Source organism: Marmota flaviventris, chromosome 17 (genome assembly GCF_047511675.1).
Source record: "Marmota flaviventris isolate mMarFla1 chromosome 17, mMarFla1.hap1, whole genome shotgun sequence".
Lineage (NCBI taxonomy): Eukaryota > Metazoa > Chordata > Mammalia > Rodentia > Sciuridae > Marmota > Marmota flaviventris.
In genome coordinates, this window is record NC_092514.1 from 73729842 (window position 1) to 73753181 (window position 23340).

The 23340-nt window shown below is 61.9% G+C and overlaps 1 protein-coding gene and 1 long non-coding RNA gene across 4 annotated transcripts in view; one reads left to right on the forward strand and one right to left on the reverse strand.

Annotated features, from left to right (window-relative positions):
- The first annotated feature begins 3888 nt into the window (after positions 1-3888).
- Positions 3889-23340, forward strand: part of LOC114082867 (alpha-1,6-mannosylglycoprotein 6-beta-N-acetylglucosaminyltransferase B) — a 55867-nt gene continuing 36415 nt past the window's right edge. The window contains exons 1-4 of one of the 3 annotated variants that reach the window (XM_071603306.1): positions 3889-4276; positions 7969-8081; positions 16097-16244; positions 23131-23246. In XM_071603306.1, the coding sequence (XP_071459407.1) occupies positions 4209-4276; positions 7969-8081; positions 16097-16244; positions 23131-23246 (445 nt within the window). In that variant the 5' untranslated portion in view covers positions 3889-4208. Of the gene's footprint in view, positions 4277-7968; positions 8082-14411; positions 14560-16096; positions 16245-23130; positions 23247-23340 lie in introns of those variants that run through there. The other 2 variants (XM_071603305.1, XM_071603307.1) reach the window with 2 other exon arrangements.
- Positions 17889-19084, reverse strand: LOC117794576 (uncharacterized). The gene is made up of 3 exons (XR_004618469.2): positions 18866-19084; positions 18393-18472; positions 17889-17928 (listed from the first exon to the last, which is right to left on the reverse strand). It is a non-coding gene; the product is annotated as an uncharacterized lncRNA (long non-coding RNA).

The window sequence follows — 23340 nt, forward strand, 5'->3', positions numbered from 1 at the left end:
TGGATTGTATTGGTCTTGCACAATGTTCTAAAAATATTGAGCCTACATTTTAAAATTATACAACTTCATACAAGAAGCCCAGATTTCTGGCTTCTCTTGAAGTCTGGGCCCGAAGTGGGGGCATGTGCAGACCCTGGGGGCTGCCAGTCCTTCACAGGCTCTAACCACTCCAGCTCCTTCCACTGGGTCCCTGTGGTGGGTTGAACCACAGGAAGGAGTCAAATGTCATCCCAGAACTTCAAAATGCAACCTTATTTGGAAACAGGGTCTCTGCAGAGGAAATGAGTTAAGATGAAGCCATCCTGGATCAGTGTGGGCCCACACCCCGCCGCAGTGTCCTTGTACGGAGTGGGAAACATGGCCACAGTGAGACACGCACAGAAGCCATGTGTGGGCAGAGCAGAGAGGAGCGAAGCAGCAGCGTGCCAAGGAAATCAAGGGCTGCTGGCTGTGGGCCTGGGGACGCAGCTCGGTGGCAGGGCACTGGCCTAGTGTGAGCAAGGCCTGAATTTGATCCTTAGCAACCCCTGCCTCAAAAAAAAGAAGAATTGTTGGCCACCGCCTGGGGCAGGGAGGTGTCTGCAGCTCCAAGTGTCCCTTGGAGCCTCCAGGAAAAGCCAACTCTGCCAACACTTGAATTTCAGATTTCTGGCCTCTAGAATCAGGAGAGAAGAAACTTCTGTAACTCGTTAGGACAACCTAGGAAAGGACCCTTAGGAGTTTTCCCACTGCCTGGCCCACCTCCTCTAGGCATCTTGGGTCCCTTGAGAGGGGGGCACCCCCTGCTGCCTGCATCCCTCGGGAGTTCTGCTCTACCTTCTTGGGCACAGGGCCATCCCCGCTGGCTCTGGGTTTCTCCTGACCCCTCCAGCTGCACTGGGGCCTGGAAGTATTGTATGGGGAGTAGGGGGACGGATGCTGGGCTTGCACCCCCTGGGCACAGGCCCACTTACACCTCAAAAGAGCCCTGTCCTTGGAAGCACCCTCCAGCCCGGGTGCCTCAGCTCCTGTGCACGATTCTCCTTCTTCATCAGAAAACAACAGGTGTTTGTCTAGAACCATGGTCTTCCACCCCGGCTGGTTGTGGCATGAAAGAGCAAACGCGCCCAGGCCCCACCTCAGGGATTGGGTCAGAGTAAAGCTTCTGCTAAGCTCTGCAGGTGACTCTGAGACCCCCCTGTCTGTAAGGCAGGGTCTCTTGGTTTGGGTTCCCTGGAAGCAGATTCAAGTGCGGGTGGTCTGTGTGGGAGGTGACCCCTGGAACTTGGCAGGGGAGCGAGGGACGAGGCAGGGGCAAGAGGCAGCCAGTGTGGGGCATCACAGAGCAGGCGACCATGGGGGGCAGATGGGACTCAGTCTTGCTGGGAACTCTGGGCTTCCCATCTGAGGGGGAGGCCGGGTGGGGGGGAATCTGTTGCTCCAGGGCTGCTTCTGGTGCACTGAGTCTCTGGAACTTCTGACCTGTCCCAGTCAGTTCTAGCATTTTCCATAGGCATGCCAGGCAGAGAGCTGAAGGTGTGCTCAGTTACCTGTCTTTGAGCACGTAAAGGTAAATGCAGAAGAAAATGGGTGGGGCACCAACAGGATCCGGTATAGACAGAGGCCAAGGACTTTCACGCACCCCGTCCCTTCTCATGCTCTGCGCAGGAGCCAGGCAATGGGCTACGCATGGAAATCAACAGGCCTCATTCTCATAACAATCCTCTGGGGAAGGTGCTAGAAGTAGCTGAATTTACAGTTGGGGAAACTGAGGCACGGAGAGGTCATATCCAAGATCACATGATGTGGAGATCCATGATTTTCCTCCTGACATGCACAGCACAGCTGAGAGCAAGGAGGACCATTTATCCTGGAATTCACTGCAGAGAAGAGGCTGAGAAAAGGCAAAGAGACTTGGAAGAGAACAGAGACTGGACAAGCTGGCTCACAAAGTGGCGTTCACTATTCTGCCTCTGCCTCTCCTCCTGGCCCTGAGCCGGTTGGGAAATGGCAGAGGGGGCTTTCCCCCTCCTACCTCGGAGCCCAGATCCAGAGAGCAAGGCCCAGCAGATGTATGCAGTGCCCTCTCCCATCTTCTAAACTCTGCCTCCCTGGATGGTCCACCCAGAGTGTGACCATGCCCCCTGGAGAGACCCTCCTCTTTGTTCTGAAAATGTCAACCAGGTGTAAATACAACCCGCAAGGCTTTCCTGACAGAGGTGCACAATCAGAAGGGCCATTTCATTCCTTAGCAAGAAGTGGCTTTGGCCTTGACAGCCAGTGATTAAATTATTACCCCGGTTTGCGGCAGATGGAGGCACCCAGGCGCGAGTTGTGATTTAGAGGCCCAGCAGAGACCCCTGCCCTCACACATCTCCTTAGCCAGTCTGCCGTGATGGCCAAGTTTCCACCACCATCCGTCACTCTTCCGCACCAAGGCACGGTCAGCATGTCCTTGTTCGATGCAAATTTGTTACCTAGCTGGAGTAACACATTAATCCGCCAGCACCGATTTATCACCCATGTTCACATTGGCAGGGAGAGAGGCGCTGAGATAATGGAACATGGGACAGGTGAATTCTGATGAAGGAGCAGGAACGGCGGGAGGCATGAGTCACTGCTAGAGAGAAATGGGGGCGGGGGTGGTGGCTGGGAGAAGGGCAGGGCTGGGGGCCCGACTGGTTGGATGGAACCTGGGTGGGATAAGGATCACAAGGGCTTTCTCCTCCATAAGCCAGGCTGCAGAATCCCTGAGCTGGGAGACCATCGGAGACTCCCATGTCACCTTTGTACACAGCACAGGAATCGGTGTGTGTGTGTGTGTGGGGGGGTGTCATCTGTGCCCCTAGCAGAGGTCTGGTCTTGGCCAGAAATTTCAGATCTGTGCTGGCTCCGTGGGCCCCCAGGAACCTCCCACCTGCAGCAGGAAACACATCTCCAAAGTCCAGGAGGAGACGGGGAGGGCAGGATGAGGCTGAGAGATTCAGGCCTAGTGGATCTGGAGTTGCCAAGAGCCTTAGCTTCTGCTCATTCTCGTTGTTTTAGTGGTGACTCCTCAGACTTGCAGGCTTCATCACCTATTGGTTAGTGAAGGCTAGGAGGACAGAGCTCAGGCCCACTCGTGGTGACCCACTAGGGCTGCAGGCCTGAGGGCTCTCAGCTGAGCTTCTTACCAGGCCAGGAAGCAAAGGGGAGCCGCGGGAGTATTGACAGGGAACAGATGGGTGAGTGTTGTCACAGCAAATCAGTGGGTGTAGCGCAGGTGCAGAAGCTCCTGGGGGCGGCAAAGACAGTGACCCAGGGGGGCCCTGCTGCCTGGAGGAAGGGAAGGGGTCATCTCTCCTCCCCCACCTCCTCCGCGCTTTGCAGGAGTTGAAGTAGCCCTCGGCTCCTGGGACTGGTGGCGCCCTGAGAAGTGGCCTGGCCAGGAGAGAGGCGCAGGGCCCCTCCCGTGGGTACCGCGGAGTGCTCGCCTCCCGCCCCGCCGCGTCCCCTCCCCTACAGCCCAGGGAGAGCGCGCAGCTGGGCCGCGACCGCGAGGTGGCGCCTGCGCGCCGAGGAAGCGTGGAGGCCGCTCCTGGGCCGCCGCGGCCGCCTCCTCCAAGGGAACAATGCGGCGCCTCCCGGCGTAGCGCTGCGCCGGGCCGGACGCCGGACACCCGAGCGCGGGCAGTCGACCGAACGAGCCGGCAAGCGGGCGGGCGCGGGGCGCCCTCCCCGAGAGCCATGGGCGCGGCGCCGCGAGGGGCCGGAGCTCGGCGCGACCCAGAGGCGCGGGGGAGCGGGACGCGGGCCCGGGGCCGCTGCTAGCCGGCACCGAGGGCGCGGAGCCGGGGATGAGGGCGCTCGCCGCGGGGATCCCGTCTGCGCGCCGCGGCGCCGTCCCGCCCAGCGAGCGAGCCTGAGCAGGCAGACGCGCGGCCGGCGGTCTGGGGGCGCGCCGCCTCCCGGTCCCCAAAATGTGAAGCGGGGAGGAGGAGACGCAGAGACCGCCGGGCCGGGCGCCCTTGCCGCCCTCCGGCTGCCGCGCTGCTCCTTCTCTGCGCGCAGAGGCCGCGCCACCCCACGGGCGGTGGCCGGAGCAGTGAGGCCACCGTGCCCCGCGCCCCCTCCACGCTCGGAAAGGGCTTCGGCCCTCAGCGAGTTGGTGGCCCCGACGCGGGAAGAGCCGCGCCTAGGACTGTGCGTCTGGCCTCTCCCGCGGCTTCTCGCCCTGACAAGTTTGAACAATGATCACAGTCAACCCAGATGGGAAGATAATGGTCAGAAGATGCCTGGTCACTCTGAGACCCTTCCGGTAAAGTTCTCCCCTGGTTGGCGTGGCGGGGGGTCTTTTCCCCGAGGGGGCGCATGGTGGCGGTAGGCGAGGTCGGTCCCTGCGAGGATGCAAGTTCCAGTGGCAAAGGAGGTTCGCGTTTGGACCCTCGGTGATGGCCACTGGGGCTGCGGGAACAGATGGAGTTGGGGCTCGGGGTGCGAGTAGGGAGGGTAATGTAATTCTGCACCTGTCCCAAGTTGGACTAGGTTGGGAGGGATTTGAGGTGTGGAGGTGAGAATGGGGTCAGAAAGCATCGAGGTTGTGGCCCAGGGCCCGGGCAGTGGCCCCAGCCAGCACGCCCCTTCCCTGCCCCTTGGGGCCTTTCCCCACCTGCGGCGAGTCCCATCTGGTAGCGAAGTTAGTGCGCGGTGGCAGGGCGACTCCCTCTCCGGTCCAGCCGTGGTCCCTAGGTCGGCCCGCCCACCCCTTCTGCCTAATCCATCCCCTCCTCCCGCCTTCACGGCCCACCCCCTCTGACAGGGCTCGGGCCAGTCTCTGACCCGAGGGTTCCAGAGATTGGACCACGGACACTCCTCCGCTGGGCATTCACCCTCAACTACGGGTCAACAGGCGGCGCAGGTGCAGCCCGATTGTGGAGGGCGGACAGAGGCGAAGACGACACTCTGGCCACACACACCTTGGGTGGCCTGGTCCAGGGGGCTGAGGCTGTGCGGGACTCACCCGGCTCTGCTACTCCCACACCTGGGCCCCCCGGAGCCCGCCAGGGCCAGGGTAGCTCTCTCCCTCCCAGGGCCGTCGGAGTGGAGCCGCTGCGCGGGCTGGGGAAGAGGCGCTGGGCGCTAGGCGCCCAGCAGGGCTGGAGTGTCCTTCTGTTCCATAGCTGGGCTGCAGAAGACGCGGAGGGAGTTCGGGTGCCAGCGCGGGGCGGGACAGGCCACAGGTGGGGTGCGGGCGCAGGACAGAGACCTTGAGAGCAGGCGCTGGCGGTCAGAGGCGCCCAGGGTTTGGGCTGCAGGGAGGGAAGAGGCTTGATCCCCTCCACTCCAGGCCTCCGATGGAGCCCTGGCTCCTCCCCCACCCCAGTCGTTGCCCATCTCCCTCCCTGGCCCGGAAGGGGCTGGGGGTGGGGAGAAGATGGCCCTCCTGGGTTCCCGCCTCCCGGGTGTCAGGCCGGTTTTGAGGGCTGAGAAGGAAGCCTGGGGGCAGCAACCATCAGGCTGGTCAGGGAGGATGCCGGGGACTTTGGAGTCTGGTCTGAGAGTGGGGTTTTAAGCGGTTATTTGGGGGGAGTCAGGGATCCCTAGCCTAAGGTGCTCATGGTAAGCAGGGCAGGAAGCCGTTCTCTCTAGAAAGGCCTTGGTCCTCCAGAAAACCCTCAAGTCCTTGGCTTGCCCGGGACTCTGAGAGGATTCTCAGGTTCCCTCCTGCTCTCTCACCCCCTGTGGTCCCCTCCCTGCAGGCCATGGGAAGTCCAGTTTCTGCTGGACATTTCCTGGGGCGCTTGGAGGCTGCCCGGGTTCCAGCACCACGGACAGTGCTTGCCCCTGGCCCACTTCAGGGTGCATCCTGCACCACAGCCTTTGGGGCTCTTATCTGAAAGCAGGGGTGGGGTGCGGTTGCATGGGTCTCTCTAGGCTGCCAGAGACCCACAGCCACCAACAGAGTCTTCAAGTCCCCTCGGGATCAGGGCAGGGCTCTGATTGCATCACTCCAATTTATTCTTCCCCGAGGACGGCCTGGGAATGCTGTTCCCATGGGTTCTGCCGGGGCTCTCTTCCCCAGGTGCTCTGCAGTGTTGTCTGAGTGCATATGTGGATGGATGAAGCCACTTTAACTTGAATTTACTATAAATAGACCCCAGTGCTTTGGGGGACCTGAACCCAAGGCTTGGGGACTGGCAGAGTGTGGTGCAGGTGAAGTCTGTGGGGCTTCAGGGTCTGGTCAAAGGTGTAGACATGTTCCTCATGGATGTTTTTGGACCCTGGCAGGCACCCCCAGGTCTCCAGCCCTAAATACAACTCCGTGGCTAGGGAGAGGGTGGAGGATGGGGGGGGACCAGGGCTGAGGGAAGCTCTTCCTTGTCCTCAGGCTGGGAGGGCAAAGGGCTGATTTCCCCAGGGATCTCCCTGGGTCTATGACAACCTCTTCCTGTGCTCTTGCCCTGAGACCCATCTGATTTCATCTGGGGCACAGCAGAGTCTGAGCCCCACCCTCAGGCCTAGGGGAACTCACTGAGGTTTCCCTCTGAGATGAAGGGAAGTGTCCCTTGTGCTGTCTTGCCCACTGAACTGCTTCCTCCCTCCTCCCATCAGAGATGCTCTGCCAGAGAGTTCTCCTGGGGAAAGATCCCGGGTCCTCTCTGTGCGGTTCCTGCCCCCTCTCTCTGACTTAATCTCTAACAGCTTTCTTTAAATGTGGGCTGGGAATGTTGTTATGCATTTTATTTTCTTCTGCAATTATGTGTTTTCTTTAATGGACCAAATTTTAATTAAATACTGCTCTGCCAGTTTCAAATAATGAAGATTAAAATGCATAAAGCAAGTCTTGCATAAAGATACAAACAAGCACCAGGTCTGGGGATAGGAAGTGGAGGCTGGGCAGCTGGAGGTCTCTGCTTGACGCGTAGGGCTCTCCTTGGTCAGCCTGGCTCCACACTGGATGGGTTTCCTCCCTCTGGCCAGGTAAAGGGACGTCCCCTCTCAGATCTGACAGATCCTCAAGCCCTCGGATAGACTCAAGGTCCCTGGACATTGTCCACACCTGCCTGCCCCCAAGGCTGTGCTGGGGTGGGTTCTGTGCCTGGTTCCCCACTATCTTCCTGGATCACCCCAGTGCCTGACACCCGGTGGATAATCAATAACTATGGGTTGAAGGGATGAGTGGTGTCTCGTTGAGCCAGCCCTCCCACCGGGGTGACAGTACACACATCTGTGTGACGTCCATGTCTAGGTGTGAGCATGCCCTGGCCAGTCAATGGTGCAGGCTGAGAGTCAGTGTGTGGGAGAGGCCTGGGCACAGCAGAGGGCCATGTGGCCCTGCCTTGGGATCTCACCAGAAGCAGTGATGGGTGCAGGCACCACTTCTGAGGACACAGGTGGGGAAGGGTTACAGTGAGCTCGTGACTGATGGTGGTGGCCAGGCCTGTGTACACCAGGGCTGAGGGTGGCCCAGGTGATTGATGGGATCCAGGTGGGTCTGAGCTGGACCAATTACTTGCCCTCGGGCTGATGTCATGCCTTGCTGCTCCATCTGTTCCAGTAGATCTCAAACTTTAGCATGCATCAGGATCACTGGGAGAGCGTGTGAGATGAGATCACCTGTCTCCCGCCAGGGTGGGGGGCTTGGGGCCCCACGGCGTGCGTTTCTGAAAGTTCTCAGGTGACGTTGCTGCGGCAGCCGGTCTGGGAGTCACACTTTGGCAGTCTAATGCTGTTAATGAACAGGGTCTGTCTTAGGCCAGGCCCTGCCCAGGTTTCTATCTCCATGTGCCTCCTTCCCCCTCTGATTTGCCAGGGGGCTGTGGCCAGCTTCTTGTAGCCCACTCTCTTTGTCTTCTGGGCTCGGGCTCAGCCCCACTGCCCCCCCCCCACTTCCCTCTGTCCCTGGCTTCCCTCCTTGTGCATTACCTTGGCGTTTCTGTGCCTTCCTCGGTGGAGGCTGGGGGCACTTTCGCTGGCCTGCCCTGCTGACCTGCTCTGTCCTCCCCACAGGCTTTTTGTCCTGGGCATCGGCTTCTTCACTGTCTGCTTCCTGATGACGTCTCTGGGAGGCCAGTTCTCAGCGCGACGCCTGGGGGACTCGCCCTTCACCATCCGCACCGAAGGTATCTTGGGGTCAGGGGAGTCAAGGATACGTGCAGGTGTTTGTGAGTAGAAGGGCAGGTCCCTTTGGCCCAGCACCACAGGGGGCTTTCTGGAGCCCTGACTCAGGCTTGCTGGCTGCTTGCAGGGGTGTAGGGGAGAGGGCCTGCTTGGGCCGTGCCATCTGGCACAAGACTTTGACTTTGGTCCTGCCTGTGCCCATGGATTCGAAGGGCAGGGTGTCCTGTGTGGCTTCTTTGGTTGGAGTGTTGGGGGTCTGGCTATGACACTTGCCTCTGAGACACGTGTCCTCTGTGCCTTGGGCCCAGGCTGTGGACACAGGCGGGGGATAGGCCCGATCATGAGCTCACGTGTCTCCTCTGAACTCTGGGGACATAGACCTTTCCCAGTCCCTCACTGCTCCTTGCCCACACGATGCTTGCAAGGCACAAGTAGAGGTTCAGAGCACGGACTTTAGGGACCAGCCAGGCCCAGGTTTGCATCTCTATTCATTGCCTCCTAGCTGTGTGCCACCCGCAAGTCACTTAAGTTGCCGACACAGAAGAAAAGTCACAATGAACTTTTTGGAAGGTTGGGCCGAATGGGGTCACACATGGAAATTACCTGGTGTGGTTGGTTGTCACGTGGCCTGAGTGTGACAGATTGGGAGTCCTCATCCTGAAGTCCTCATCCTAAAGCTGGGTCCTTCCCCTTCCCCCTACTCACTGGGAGGTGGTGGTGGACAGCAGCAGAGTCCTACCCCGTCTGACACAGGGGTTCTTTAGATCAGGGCAGAGAGGAGGGACATGGGCGGGGGCAGCCCGAGGTCAGCAGGTTGCAGGGACCAGCTGGCTGTGTGAGATTCCCCTGCCCCGCTGGGGAGGGCTCTCTGTGGAGTCCCCTTCTCAGACCCACGGTGCTCAGCTGGCTGGCTTCCCTGTCCCAGTGACGGGTGTCGTTCGGCGCGCTGGCTGTCATGTGGAGTGGGCGCTCTGAGTGGCACTTGTGGTGCCATCTGTGACTCGTCACTGGATTCATCCCTTCGGTTTAACTCGTGCTTCTTTAAACTTGCAAAAGCTCCCAGAAGGAATGTCACACCCATTAGTCATTCAGGCTCCAGTGTGAGCTCATTGATCCTGCTCTGACTCTGGGGAGCCTCCATGTTCTCCCGAGGTAAGTACCTCGTGAGGGTCCCGAGCAGCACCTGGCGGGCGGGGTGGCTCCACACATGGGGGGATGTGTTAAGTCTGAGACGCGGGAGCTGCAGAAAAGGACGTTTTGGGGAGGGGGATGGGGTGCTGGGTCTGCACACGGAGACGCCTGGTTGGGGTTGGAGAGTGGGTGGGCCACAGGGAAGGTGTCTGGAAGGTGGGCTTGGGGGGGTGTGGGTGTGGGGAGAGCAGCGCAGGCTCCCTGGATGCTGCCCCTGGGCGGGTGCTCCTGTCTGGGTGGCCTGCTACACAGGGCATCAGGGACCTGAGCTTCCAGAAAGGTCTGGAGTCTGACAGGAGGAGACAAGGGGCTGGGGGGAGGGGTTTGGGGCTGGTTCTTCTGCCCTCTCCCTCAGGGGCTTGGGAGCCAAAGCGATTCCACCCCCATGGTCCTTGCCCCATGGCAGGGTGGACCCAGGGGCCCAGAGCACAGGGGCTGGTGGGGAGCAGGGGGGGGTCTGGCTCAAGCCCCAGGTTTTATTCTGTAGAGGGGAGAAAGCCTCGTGCCACCTCTGTCACCACTTTGCCAAGGCTGGCCATGACCTTGACTTCTAGAGGTACAGAGGGGGTTCACCTGGGTGGCATGTCACGGGCAGGGCAGTGCCGTGGCCGCCTCTCTGTCAGCACTGCCCGGGACCCTCGCCCTCCCTGTGTGGTCACCCTCCCTGGTTCTCAGAACTCTGCAGCCTCCATGTGTGATGGCCCCAGTGACCAAAAGACCTGGCCAGAAAAACGCTGGAGGAAAAGTTTATTGGGGGCTTGTGGTTTTCAGGGTCTCAGTCCATAGACAGCAGGCTCCGTTCCCCGGGGCTGGAGGTGAGGCCGGACATCGTGGCAGAGGAGTGTGGTGAGGGAGGCGTCTCCCATGATGACCAGGCAGCAGAGAGAGACTCCACTCCCCAGACAGGAGTCTACACCCCAAACCACGCCCCTCATGCCCACCTCCCCAGCCACACCTCGCCCGCCTTCCTGACCCCTCAGGAAGTCCTGTCAGGGGATTAGTCTACTGACTGGGTCACCAGTCACCACCCAGTCGTGTCACCTCTGCCTTCTTGCATTGTCTCACGTGAGCTCTGGGGGACCCCTCACGTCCACACCATAACATCCTTCTGACCATGGCCGGGCCTGGGCGCTGGTCCCTGTTGGGCCTTGGGAATGGTGCTGCTCAGAGCCTGTCCACAATTCCCACTTTCCTCGGGCCGGGGCTTGAGTGCCTGGAATTCGGAACTGGGAGGGGGAGGAATGGGGGGGGCCTCCCAGAGCCAAGGAGAAAGGACCCTGATTCAGTTTGTGTCCCCATTCCCACTGCCTGCCCCCCAGTTTCTCTGATGTCCTTGCATCCAGCCAATCTGATTGGAGGGACACACGGACACAGGCCTGGAAAGCCGTGTCCCCTGTGAGTTGAAAATATGAGTCCTGAAGAGAAGCCCCAGTGACACCCCACCCTGTGCCCAGCAGCCCCGTGGAAACCCCAGCAGATGCCAGCCTGCCCACACCGAGCCGTTGTGGGGGAGCAAGGGAGGGGGCTGGGAAGGAGCCCAGCGCTGGGCCAAGGTCGGGGTGTTGGGCAATGCCCATCCTGTGGGGTTCAAGGAGCCCCAGAATCAGAAGGAAGCCCACCAGGGCCCTGCTGTTTAGGGAAATAAATGAGTTCCTCACCGATCAGCACAACAGTCTGAGCACAGTGGGGAGAACAGCCTGGCCAGCGAGGGAGGCGGGGTCCCCGCAGCGGCAGCACAGGGCAGGGGCAGGAGGAGGGCTTTCTCCGTGGCAGGGGAGAGCCCAACACTTGGCTGTGGCCAGCAAGGTGGTCCCTGCAGAGGCTGGGCCTTCCCCTCTAGGCCAGTTCACTTCATGGTGAGGTGGCTCATTTGGGAATAAAAACCTGACGGATATCTCACTCTGCATTCTGCACACTCAAAATCTTAAGAGATTCAGGCAAGAAGGGCTGAAGGGGATCGTCACTGGAGAGGTCTAACTTCATTCCTTCTTGTTGCGGGGTGGGGGGGTCTGGCTTGGGCCTTAGTATGGCGGGGGGCTGATTTCGGCAACTCTGCCTCCCTGCGCCCCCTCCCTCCTCCCTGTGCCCCTCTCCCTCCTCCCTGTGCCCCTCTCCCTCCTCCCGGGGCCCCTCTCCCTCCTCCCTGCGCCCCTCTTCCTCCTCCCTGCGCCCCTCTCCCTCCTCCCTGCGCCCCTCTCCCTCCTCCCTGCGCTCCTCTCCCTCCTCCCGGGGCCCCTCTCCCTCCTCCCTGCACCCCTCTCCCTCCTCCCTGCGTCCTTCTAGGGAAGCCTTAGTTGCATCTGAGGGGAGCTGTGGGCTCCCTCCTGCCCTGTTTGGTCTTGAAGAAGTAGCGCTCAGCTGTGTCTGCCCGAGGCAGTCCGTGGCTTGCCCTGCCACACCACCCAGGCCCCGGGCAGGAGCTGAACCTCACAGGCTTCCAGCTCTGGGCAGCTCTGGGGCCCTTCTCTCAGAAGCTGCATGGGTGGGAACCAGGGCCCAGTGGGCTGAGGAAGAGCCTCATCCGGCCTCCCAGGGCCTGGCCTTGTCTCGGCTGTTGCCCGGCCAGGAGCTCCGTGCCCCCAGCTGGTTCTGGCATGGCCCTGTGCGCCAGCCAATGTGCTCCTTTCTCCAGCTGCGCAAACAGTCACAGCCCCCCCCCTCCCCAGGGCCAGGAAGGCCGGGCTCTCTGGTGAGCTGGGGGCTTGTTCAGGTCCAGGGAACCCTCAGTGAAGGGTAGGGGTGGGGACAAGACGGGAGGAGGGGGAGATTGAGCGTCGGGGGAGGAGGCCAGGCCTTGGCGGGTAATAAAATACCGCTGTCTGTAAATGTGAGGATCCAGTTGTCTCTCCCAGCGTCCAGCTTTCCTTATTTATATGGAAATACGGAGGGGCCAGTGAGCGCTGAGATGGATCTCTGGGGCCTAGCAGTAAATACATTTCAATTCAGCCCATGCCAGGAGTGGGGAAGTGACCCTGGGGGACGTCAGCCTGCTCTGCTGACAGTCGGGGTCCAGAGGTGGCATGCCAGGGAGGTGTCACTCAGGCAGGGCCCGCCTGCTTCCCTCCTGGGTACCCATCTCCTGGGTGTGACTTTGAGAGTGTCCTGGGCAGAAAGCAGGCTTGCGAACGTGTCTCAGAGCGCCTCAGGAGCCTCGGGGGCTGTCCCCGGGTCTCAGGGACTTCGCGAGCCCCTCAGCATGTGAGAACATGGGAGGCTGCCCCCGAGCCCTCTGCTGGGGAGGGATTTGCTGTCTTGGTCCAGAAAGAAGAGGGCCCTTAAAGAACTGTCCAAGACGGCTGATCTCCTTAATCAGGGCCCTGGTGAAGCCTGGCAGGGGTTGTCTGCAAGCCTTTGGGGCTCACGCCTTCGTTGGCATTTTTAAAGAACTGGCTGCATCCTCATAGAAGGGCAGTCCACAACCCCAGATATCGCCAAGGATTCTTGGGGGGAGGGGTGGCCTACATTTCCCTGGTCATCTCGCTCTCTCAGTTCTTGCTTCTGCTAAATTATCCATCTCAACATCTTTCCTCCTGCCTCTTCTGTCTCCCCTGCACCAACCCAGTAGGAGGAACACCCCACTTCCCTTGAGACCCTTGCCCGAGGGTCTGAGTCTAGCCACCTGCATGGGGGGTGCAGGAGTCACCAGTGGGGGCTTCAGACCTCTGTGCAGCACAGCAAGTAGATTCCAACTCCCTCTGCATCTCCGCCAGGAAGAGCCCCCACCCCTGCTGTGGCCCCCATAGGGGATCCCCATCCTTCTTGGCTCTGCCGGCCCCTGTGCAGCCTCTTTCTCCCCGTCCCCAGCCGTGCCAGGAAGCCTCAGTCTGCTTGAATATGCAGAGTCATTTAGCTCTCTGTCTGCTCTGGGCACATGACTTGCTTTGGCCCACCCCAGGGTTTAGCAAAACAAAACAGAACTCTCCTTGGGAGGACTCTGCTGCCAGCTTCCATGGGACAATTCTTTCCTTTCCCGTTACCCTGGTGTCTAGAGTCAGTTAGGGGAAGTTGGGGTGCTAGAACCTCAGAGCTCAGTGGCTCCATCCCCCTCATTTTACATGAGGGGAAACTGAGGCCAGGAGGAGGACAGTGACCTGTCCCCACCTAGTCGGTGCGGAGCAGGTCTGGGGGCAGGCTTTCTGACTCCCACTCAGGCCTGTCCCAGGCCACCACGCTGCCACCCCCACCTCTGCTCTGCTGCCAGTTCTTGGGTCCCCACAGCTCTAAGACGGATCATGCAGTTACTGGCCCCTCAGCCCTGAGAAATGGGGCTGGGAGCTTGGTGGGGCGTGGGGTGGTGAGGTCCCAGCAGGGGTGCAGGCAGTGAGGAGAATGGAGGGGGCTTGGGCCTGGCAGGGAGAGGGGCCAGCATAGAGGCAGGCCTGGGCCAGGCCGGAGGCACCGCTGGGAACACAGCAGCACCCTAGAAACCAGGACTGGGCTCCACACCTCTGGGGTGCCCCGAGCGCTCTGGCCTGGGCAGGCGGGGCAGGCCCTGTGTGGCATGGGGCAGCTGTGATCTTGCTTGCCTCTCTTCATCCTGCTCATATGGGGGAGAGCAACCTCAGCCCAGGCTGTGAACCGTGGCCCCTCAGGGGACAGGGGAGGCCAGGCAGGCCCCCGCACAGCTCCTCGATGCCCCTCAGCTGGCCTCAGTGCAGCTGGCCCTGAGCTCTGCTGGCAGTGTCCAGGTCTTCGTGTGTGTTGAGCTCAAATGACGGTCACCTGCCCGTTCCTTCCCTCTGTGCTGAAGGTACTGGGTGCTGATGTTGGCGGAGGCCCGGGCAGGGGGTCCCCGAGAGCGAACTCTGTGAGGCTGAGCAGGGGAAGCTGTGACTGTCTCCTGTGATCCATTAACTGATCGATCCGCTGAGTGAGTGGATGGCTCGGGAGGGGCAGAGTGGTGGGGAGACCCCAAGTTTGCTTTATTCAAGGCTGTTGTGAAAATTTCCAATCGATTCTTTAAAAACCTGCTCAGTTTTCCGAGAGGGGAGTGTGAGAGGCCTTGGGCTGCTTCCTCTCTGGGGCTGGGCGGGGCCGTGTTTTCCCTTCCTTCCTCCATGTGCCCATTTCCTGCAACGTCCGGCTCCACCCTGGGTCCTGGGGGACTTTGGGGGACTTCATTTCTCCTCCTCTTCCTCTGGCCCCTCGCTCCCTCCCTCGGAGCCAGGGGCCCTGTCTCTTTAAGGAGCGGCTGCTGCTCCTCCTGCTCTGGGGCTGGGGCCCGGCTGGTGTTTCCCGGCCAGCTCCTGAGCCATCTGCCCTGGCTCTGCGGCCTCCCTTCAGACCCAGGTGGCTCAGCTGCCAGGGGAGGTGTCTTCTGTCCCTGTGGGAGGCTGGCAGTGGCTGGATGTGGCAGCCAGGGGAAGGGGGCAGTGTGCTGAGCACTGTCCTCTGCCCCGAGGGGTGGGCTGCAGGCAGGGCCTGGTGTTCTTGCTTTGAGTGGGGGACATGGAGGCCAAGGGTGGTACGGTGACTTCGCCTTGCAGCTTTGGTGGCAGAGGCAGGCCAGAGCCAGCTGAGAGCCTCTGGGGTGTCCGGCTCTGTCTTTCCTGAGAAGGGGACACTGCCGCGCTGCCTCCCTCCCTGGCCCTGGTGACTCAGTGTGCGTGGGCAGCGCTGCCAGCGGCCAGCACCTGTGTTACTGCCTGGGCACTTCCCTTGGCCACTCGGCGGCAGGCGGAGAGGGCAGAACGTGACTGTCCCTGGAGCAGCCCTCACCCAGTGACTGGGGTAGAATGCCCCTCGTCCCCCAGCGGGTGACGGGCGTGGCTCTGCACCCAGGAAGGAAGGCCAGGACCCCTCCCCGGCCGCGGCCTCCATTTGCCTGCAGGGCTGGGCTGTGGTCTCTCCTCATTGCTCCCCACCCCTCGCCCCGTCTCAGGACCTGCTTTAGGGAACCCAAGTCAGGACGTGCCCTACCCCTGGCCGGGCAGCCTGGTGGGGAGGGCTCCTGTCCCCTGGGACCTGGCTCAGGACCCCGGGGTGGGGCGGGAGCCGGCACCGTGTGGGCTGTGGGCAGGGGCTGCCACTTCATTCTCTGCAAGGTCCCCCCTGAGGGCGGGCGGGGCGGGCAGCTGCCCTTGCCGATCCGTCTCTGGGAATCCAAAGACAGCGTGACATCCAGGACAAGTTCATGTGATTTTCTGCAGAGAGTCCTGGGGAGGCGGATGGGGACGGCATGGGTCAGGGCTCAGAGGCTGGGCAGAAGTGGGGGCAGGTGAACAGGAGTCCCGGGACCCCAGAACACAGGCTCCCTCTCCATCAGAATCCCCTGGGGGACGCACGGGGACGGAGGTGCAGACTCCAGGGCCCTAGAACGTCAAGTCAGCAAGCCTAGGCTTGGGCCCGGGGACCTGGATTCCAACAGCCTGGCTGGTCAGGTGCCAGTGGACCGTGGCCCACTCTTCTAGAAACCGGGAGGTCCTGTCTGGACCAGGTGTTAGGAGACATAGGCTCCTGTCCCACCTGAAACCTTCCCTGGCCTCTCACAGCCCTGGGGATTGCAGGGCACCTTGGAGATTACAGCCAAAGCTCCATTTTATAGTCGACAAAACCGAGGCCCAGAGAGGGCGTAGACAGTTCCCAGGGTCACACAGCTGGTGGGAGCAGGTTCCTGGGGTTTCCTCCCCAGGCAATGCAGTGAGGGGCCTTACGGGAGGCCGAGGAGGGGGGCAGATGGGGCGGGCTTGCTCTCTGACCCTCCCCTGCGGTGGCCAAGGAAGGTGGGAGGGGGCCCGGGTCTGAGCTGCCCCATCTCAGACACCAGGTGACACCGGTGGCCTCCATGCTGCCCGGCTGCCCTGACAGTGCCCTCCTCTGCCCACAGTGCTGGGTGGCCCTGAGTCCCGTGGCGTCCTCCGCAAGATGAGCGACCTGCTGGAGCTGATGGTGAAGCGCATGGACACGCTGGCCAGGCTGGAGAACAGCAGCGGGCTGCACCCGGAGGCCGGCGACCCCCACGCGGCTGCCCACAGGTGAGGGCCGCGGGGGCACTGTGCCCGGCTGTGCTGGGTGGAGGCCCAGCCTCAGGCCACTCTCAGAGCTGGCCGGGCCTGCTGGTCACCCGCTTTTTGTTAATCTGGGGAAAACAAAGAATGAAAAAAAAACCAAGCCCCTCCACGACCTGAGGAGGTCACGGCTCCCGGGACCCGAGGGGAGCACCATCGGAGTCATGTCTGCCGCCCCTTAAATAAGTGAGACAGGAGGGGCCTAACTCCTCCTGGAGACAGGCGCTGAGCTCTTCCTGTCCACTCGGCCGGCCACACGCACACCCGGCCACACGCACACCCGGCCACACACCCACCCGGCGTGTGAACGCACAGAACTCTTTGGGCCAGTTGTACCCACACGGCGTGTCACAGGGAGTGTGGGGCTGGACCTGAGGGCCTCAGTCCTGCCGGGTCCCCTCAGGTTCCCAGGGTCCCCTCAGGCTCCCCGGGTCCCCTCAGGCTCACTGGGTCCCCTCAGGCTTCCTGGGTCCCCGCAGGCTCCCCGGGTCCCCTCAGGCCGCCGGGTCCTCGCGGGATCTCCCCGTTTCTCCTGTTGTCCGAGGGGTGGTTTCGACTCTGTCCGAGCAGGTCCTGTGTGAGGGCCGGTGGCTTCGGGCCATTGCTGAATAGGACTCCGGGCCTCACTCACCCACGTCTTCCCTTGGCCAGGAGCCAGAGCCCAGGGACGTGTGCTGCTCCTCCACCTGGGAGCCCCGGGGCGTGGAGTGCACGGGGCGCGTCTGGGTGGACGCCAGGCCATCACGGCCAGGGCCCAGCGTCCTCAGGTGTGGCTTCGGGCAGAGAGAAGGGCTGTGTGGCCCTGGCCGGCCTGCGGGGAGGGTGTGCTGGAGGGACCGGCTGGCAGGCTGGACACAGGGCACCTCGGTGAGACTGTGGCCACTTGGTCTGCCTGTGCTGGGCTGCTGGCCCAGGGCCGACCCTAGGCTAGCCTGGCCGACTGAGCAGTACCCTGGACACCCTGCCCAACACCAGGCCTTGTCACAGGTGACAGTTACTGCGACAGTGCCTACCTCCCTCGTGCCTGTCACCCCTACCACCACGTCAATCGCGCACCCACCTGATGGAAGGCACAGAGAGGGCCAGGAACCCAGCCTCAGTGCACAGCCTGGAGGGGCCGCCTGGCTCTGCACCACCCTCTGCCCAGGGTGCCTGGTGGCCTCTCGCGTGCTGTGTGGTCAGCGTGGTTGGATTTCTCCCTTCTAGGCTTTTCCACGCTGGATAGTTCACAGACAGAAGCCAGCCCCCGTTGGGGTTTTGGGGTTCAGGGATGCAGCGCTGACCCTGCCTTCCTGGGAGCGGGGGAGAGTGTAGGGCCCGCGCAGTGTCCACTCTGACTTCACCCGCAGCAGGCTGGGCCTCTTGGGCCGCACAGCTGGGTGCCGGGTCCCGGGGAGGCTGTTTCAGCTCCCAGAACTGCTGTCTACAGAGCAGAGGAGCGAGGAGTGGGGCGACAGCCGGGCGAGGCCCCTCACGCGTGACGGGCCCTGCAGAGCCCTGTCCCCACTCCTCGGGGGCAGGTGGGCACTCACCAAGGAGAGAAATAAATGAGATCGTTTCAACTGCTGATCTGTGCTCGAAAGCGCGGGAGGACGGTTGGGTGGGAAAACAGCTGCTCAAACAGGTTAGTTGGTGACAGTCGAGCTGATCTCTAGTGGGAGGGAGGAGAGAGCATGAAGTGCAAAGGCCCTGGGGTGGGAGCACGCGTGGCCTGTTGGGGGAAGAAGCACGGGGAAGGCCAAGGTGGCAGAGCTTGGAGAGGACGGGCGGGACACAGAGCCAGGATGTGCTGTGAGGCACGGCCCCAAGAGCTGTGGGGAGCTGCTGGGTTTATTTTAAAATGATATCACATTACTGCTGCGTGAAACATGGATTGGCCAGGTGCCAGAGGGGAGCAGAGGGGCCAGTGGGAGCGATGGGAGATGGGCAGAGTGTCAGGGTCGTCCTGGCTGCCCACCCTGCCCGGCGGCTCTGCCCTTCTCCCTGCCCAGCCCTGGGCCCCTCATCTCTCCCCTCTCCCGCCCCCTGTGCCACGGCCCCTGGCCACAGGTGTCTGCCCCGGTTGGCCCCTGCTGGGCATCCTGCCCGCACCCGGACCCTCTGCCTGGGAATCACCGTGGCTCATGAAGAACTTCGCTGTCCTCCTCTGCCCTCCGGGAGCCTCTGGGCTGCCCCTGCCCCGTGGCTGGCCTGTCCTGGGGAGGGAAGACGTGATCAGGTTAGGGTTTGCTGCAACAGCATCATATTGTGTTTCTAAAGCCCCAAGTAACGGTCTCTGAATTTTTCCAAAGGGCTTCCGCGCAGCGCAAAGCCCGCTGAGCTCGGAGGCTGGCTGCGCCCAAGGTCATCTGTGATTGTTGAATGTCCACCGTGTGCAGCGTCCAGGCAGGGACTCGGGAGGGTGAGGGGACCCAGGGAGCTCAGACCCCCAGCCTTGCACTCATCCCTGACCCCCTCCTGAACACCTGCATCCAGTCCGTCAGACTAGCCCAGAGTGCCCCCTCCCTCCCCTCCCAGCTGCTCCCACCTCAGCAGCCAGCGAGATCGTTTTAGAAGGTCACGTCCACCAGAAGGACCCCAGCTCTTACCTGAGTGACAGGAGAAGCTGCAGGGGCAGTGGCCAGAGGAGGGAGTGGCTCACGCCTGGCCTCATGTCTCTCTGGCTCTGCCTGGGGCATGATGGTCTCCTGCTGGCCACAGGACCTTTGTGCTGGCCCCTCGGTGTGGAATGCTCTTTCCCGGGTCTCCTTCTTCCCGTTCTTAAGCGTCCCGTAAGGCCTTCCCGACCAGGTCCTATTTAAAATGTGCCCTTCATCTCCCCGTCACCGTCTCGCTCGCTGTCTTCGTGTTCACTTGTGTGTTGTCTGTCCCCCCTGGAACGTGTGCTGTGTGAGGACAGGCCTGTCCATTCTGTTTTCCCAGCTGCAGGAGGGAGGGCCGGCCAAGGGGAGATGGAAGGGAGGGGTGCTCCTGGCCAGCTGGGCCTCGGTTTCCCGTCCTGTGCCCAGGGAGGGAGGGCGGGCTGCAATGCGTTGTTGCCAAGCCCAGTTGAGCAGCTCCGCCCCAGGGGGGCCCAGGGGCCGCTGGGCAACAGAGGGGTGCAGAGGCCCGGCTTCACCCTGGGGAGGATCTGAGCTCTGGAGATGGCGTCGTGGACATCGTGGTCACTGTGCCTGGGCCGGATGTCAAAGAGCCTGAGTGGCAGTGGACATGCCTGTGGTCGGGGGAAAGCTGGGACTTAACTGTGACGACAGAGACGAGTGGGTTGGCACCGCGCGTGGAGTCCAGTACAAATGACCTGCAGGAGAGGCGGCGGGCGGGGGCCGTCCAGTTCTCTTTCCAAATTGGAAGAAAAAAAAACCCACAGTTAATTAAAAACGCCAATTCCTGACCCTCTGTGTGTGGCAGCCATGTGGGTAGACGGAGTGGACAGGGCTGCCTGGCCGGAGCAACCAGCCTCCCTGGAGGTCTGTGTGTCCCCCGTGGGGACAGGGACCTTCCCCTGTCTGGACAGCATGGGACGGACTCAGTTTCAAGAGGTCTCGTTTCTCTCAGCCCCGGTGCTGGTCCGGCTCCTGGATGTGCCCCTGGCTGTCGAGGGGCATCGGGAGCCCATGGTGCTGCAGGCCTGGGGTGCGGCCAGCCCACGGGGAGGCCGTGGGGAGAGGGGTTCACAGGGCAGCCGTGGCCCTCGGCAGGGAGGACCGGGGGAAGGTTCCGCAGGCCCCGGGCGAGGGAGACAGGTCCCAGTGAGCTTTGTCCAGTGGTCAGGAGAGGAGCCTGGGGAGCTGCCAAGCCTCGACCAAGGCCATGGCCAAGGTGGACACTGAGGGCAGGGTGGCCAGGCCCTGGGCCCAGGCCCCCGCTCTTGGCCTCCTGGGCCACCTCGAGCTGTGCAGGAGCGGCAGGAGGAGGGCGACTGGACGGTGGCCCAGAGTCCTGAGCAATGACGGCGCTGTTGCCCGTGGTGACCACAGAGCTCCTGGTGCTAAGTGGCGTCCAGGTGGAGGGGCACCCAGGTGTCCTGCAGAAGGTCGGGGCCTGGGGTGGGTCAGGATGGAGGTGGACCATGGGATCAGGGGGCCCGACACCCTGGCTTTGCTGCGCCAGCAGCTCACCCATCCTGTTCCCAAGTAATGACACCACACACAGCCAGGCTCCCCCTCTGTCCCTGTTTTCTTTTTGGTTGGTTGGTTGAGGATTGAACCCAGGGGTGCTTAACCACTGAGTCACATCCCCGCCCCCCTTTTTTAATTAATTATTATTTTTTTAATTTGGTGACAAGGTTTCGCTAAGTTAGAGCCTTGCTAAGTTGCCGAGGCTGGCCTCTAACTTGGGATCCTCCCACCTCAGCCTCCCAAGTTGCTGGGATTACAGGTGTTCACCACCACATCCAGCTATCCCTGTTCATTGTGTGTGTGAGTGTGTGTGTGTGTGTGTGAGAGTGTGTGTGTGTGTGAGTGTGTGAGAGTGTGAGAGTGTGTGAGTGTGAGTGTGAGTGTGAGTGATGCACGCTGATGTATTTATTTTGGAGCAGAAGCAAGGAGCCTGCTCTCACTGGGGAGGGCTGCAGGCCCCGCCTTCTGCTCAGAGCCCTGGTCACTCCCTGTGCATCCACAGGCTCTGGGTGGGGCTGGGGGCTGAGGCAGGGACGAGCAGGGACGGTGCCCGGGAGGCTGACTCGGGCTGAGGTGTCCGGCATCCCATGTAGGGCGGGAGAGAGGCAGAGAACACGTCTCCCGCCGTGTGCTGTTCCCGCGGTGCGTGTCTGTGTCTCTCGCGGTGTGTCTGTGGGCATCTCGTGTCTGTGGGTCTTGGTGTCCTAGGAGGAAAGTGATCCATTTGGTAATAAAATAACTCCCAGCAGCTCGCCAGCCAGCCGCGGGGAAATCAATACCCCCGTTAATTGAAAGCAACCCCCATAAATCACGGGAGGGACGCGAAATTAACACTCCCTTGGAAGCGCGTGGAGTGCTCCTGGATCCAAGGGTCTGGCCTGGAATTGGCGACCGTGTTGTGGGGCTGGGCAGAGAGACCAGTGAAGGGGACTCGTGGGGCTGGGCAGAGAGACCGGTGAAGGGGACTCCTGGGGCTGGGCAGAGGGAGTTGGGGACCAGAGCTGGTGGCCTGAGGAGGCGGAGGAGTGGAGCCTCTGGGGCCCACAGGAGGCTGCCCTGTCTGGTGCCTGGGCAGTTCCTAGCAGCCAGCTGCACCAGGGTCACCTCAGGATTAGGGGGCAGTGACCCGAGGCCTGGCTTGGCCCCCTTTTATTGCAAATAGGGTCTGTGCCGATGTCATAAATGAAGATAAGGTCCTACTGGATCAGGGCGGGTCCTAGTTCAATTGCTGGATTGGAAGAAGAGGAAATGTGGACAGAGACGGGGTGACGTAGCCCAAACCAGGGGCCACAGGGAGCTGAGAGAGGCAGAAGCGGCTCCCGCGGCCCCGGAAGCAGCCAGCACTTTGCCGTCCGGCGTCCGGCCTCAGAGCTGTCTTGTGCCGGGTTGTTCCAAGCTCCACTTGGCCACAGCAGCCACAGGAAACCGACCAAAGCAGTGCCAATTTCACTTCACTTTAATTACTCATTTTTGTTCGGTGCTGAGGATGGAACCCGGGGCCCCACCCGTGCTAAGCAGCGCTCTGAGCTACACCCCCAGCCCCAAAGCGGCCACTTGCCATTTAAGATTTTTGTTTGTTGCTGAAGCTGGCATTGGGGTGCCAAACTGAACTGTGAGGGGCGGGCTGGAGTGTGCGTGCGTGTGTGTGTCCGCGCATGCGCACGTGTGTGTCTGGGGGGCTCCTTCCCTTCCTGTCATCCACCCATTGTCCCTTCCTCTGCCTCTGTCCCCGCCAGCCCCCTCACTAGTTGTCCTTGGTAGATGGGCCACAGATGGTAGAAGTGAGGGGGAAGATGACGCAGGAGGGCAGTTGGCCACCGAGGGTCACTGCTGTGCCTTCTCTGACAGGTCCCCCTGCTCAGAAGAGAGGGGGAGACAGGCTGTGTAGACCCAATCAGAGACCAGGTCGGAAAAACCCTCCCTGCGGTTCCCACTAGACATGGCCAGGAAGGCCCCGGACCTTGGCTAGGGACAAACAGAACCTAAACAGGAGGGGGTGACATCGCAGAGCCAGAGGGTGACAGAGACCTGGTGTGTGGAAAGGGAACAGCCCCAGGGCTGTCCTCGCAGGAGAAGACAAGGCCCGTGGGCTCCTCTCAGGAAGGGTCCACAACAGACAAAACAGCACAGGATGTCCCAGAGCTGCAGCCGAGCGGCCAGCAAGACAAGGAGGTGAACTCGGCATTGGGGTGCGGCGGAGGGCGTGGCAGGGGGCACTCAACCCTTTAGGATGCCAGGGTCCGCTCTGGGATGGTCACTGGAGTCGAGCAGCCGGGAGGCCCTGGGCTGCCGCGGGTGGAATTGATCTTGGTGCCGTGCCAAGGGAGGGGACAGAGCCGGGCAGCTGGCTGGGCCTGTGTCACCTGGGGCGCGTTGGGTGCCCCTGCTCGGGCTCTTGGCAGGGGCTCCTCTGTGCTCAGGCCCAGGCAGACCTCTGGGACACCTGCAGCGCCCTCGGCCACCTGTGGACGTGGCTTTCCTGTGATGGCGCTGTTCCCATTGCCTGGGTGGCCGCTGGGTGGCCGCGGCCCCATCCACCTGGCCTCCCCATCCACGTGGCCTCCCCATCCACCTGGCCTCCCCATCCACGTGGCCTCGGCTCTCACCGCCCTGGGTCCCGGCTGAGGCAGGGCTTGGGCGCCCCGAGGGCCGACGCTCCTGCCTTTGCTGAGTGGTCCAGGCCCTGGGAGGCCGGCCAGGCCGGTCCTGCGGCTCACCCCGCCTCTCCTGCCCAGGCTGCCCTCTGGAGCCGGCCTCATGGAGCGGATCCAGGCCATCGCCCAGAACGTGTCGGACATCGCGGTGAAGGTGGACCAGATCCTACGCCACAGCCTGCTCCTGCACAGCAAGGGTGGGTGTCGGGTGTTCACCACGCACCGGGGCTGCGCGTGGGGTGCTCGGGAGGCCTGACCCCTCCCCTGAGCTCACCTGGCTCCTGGGTCCTG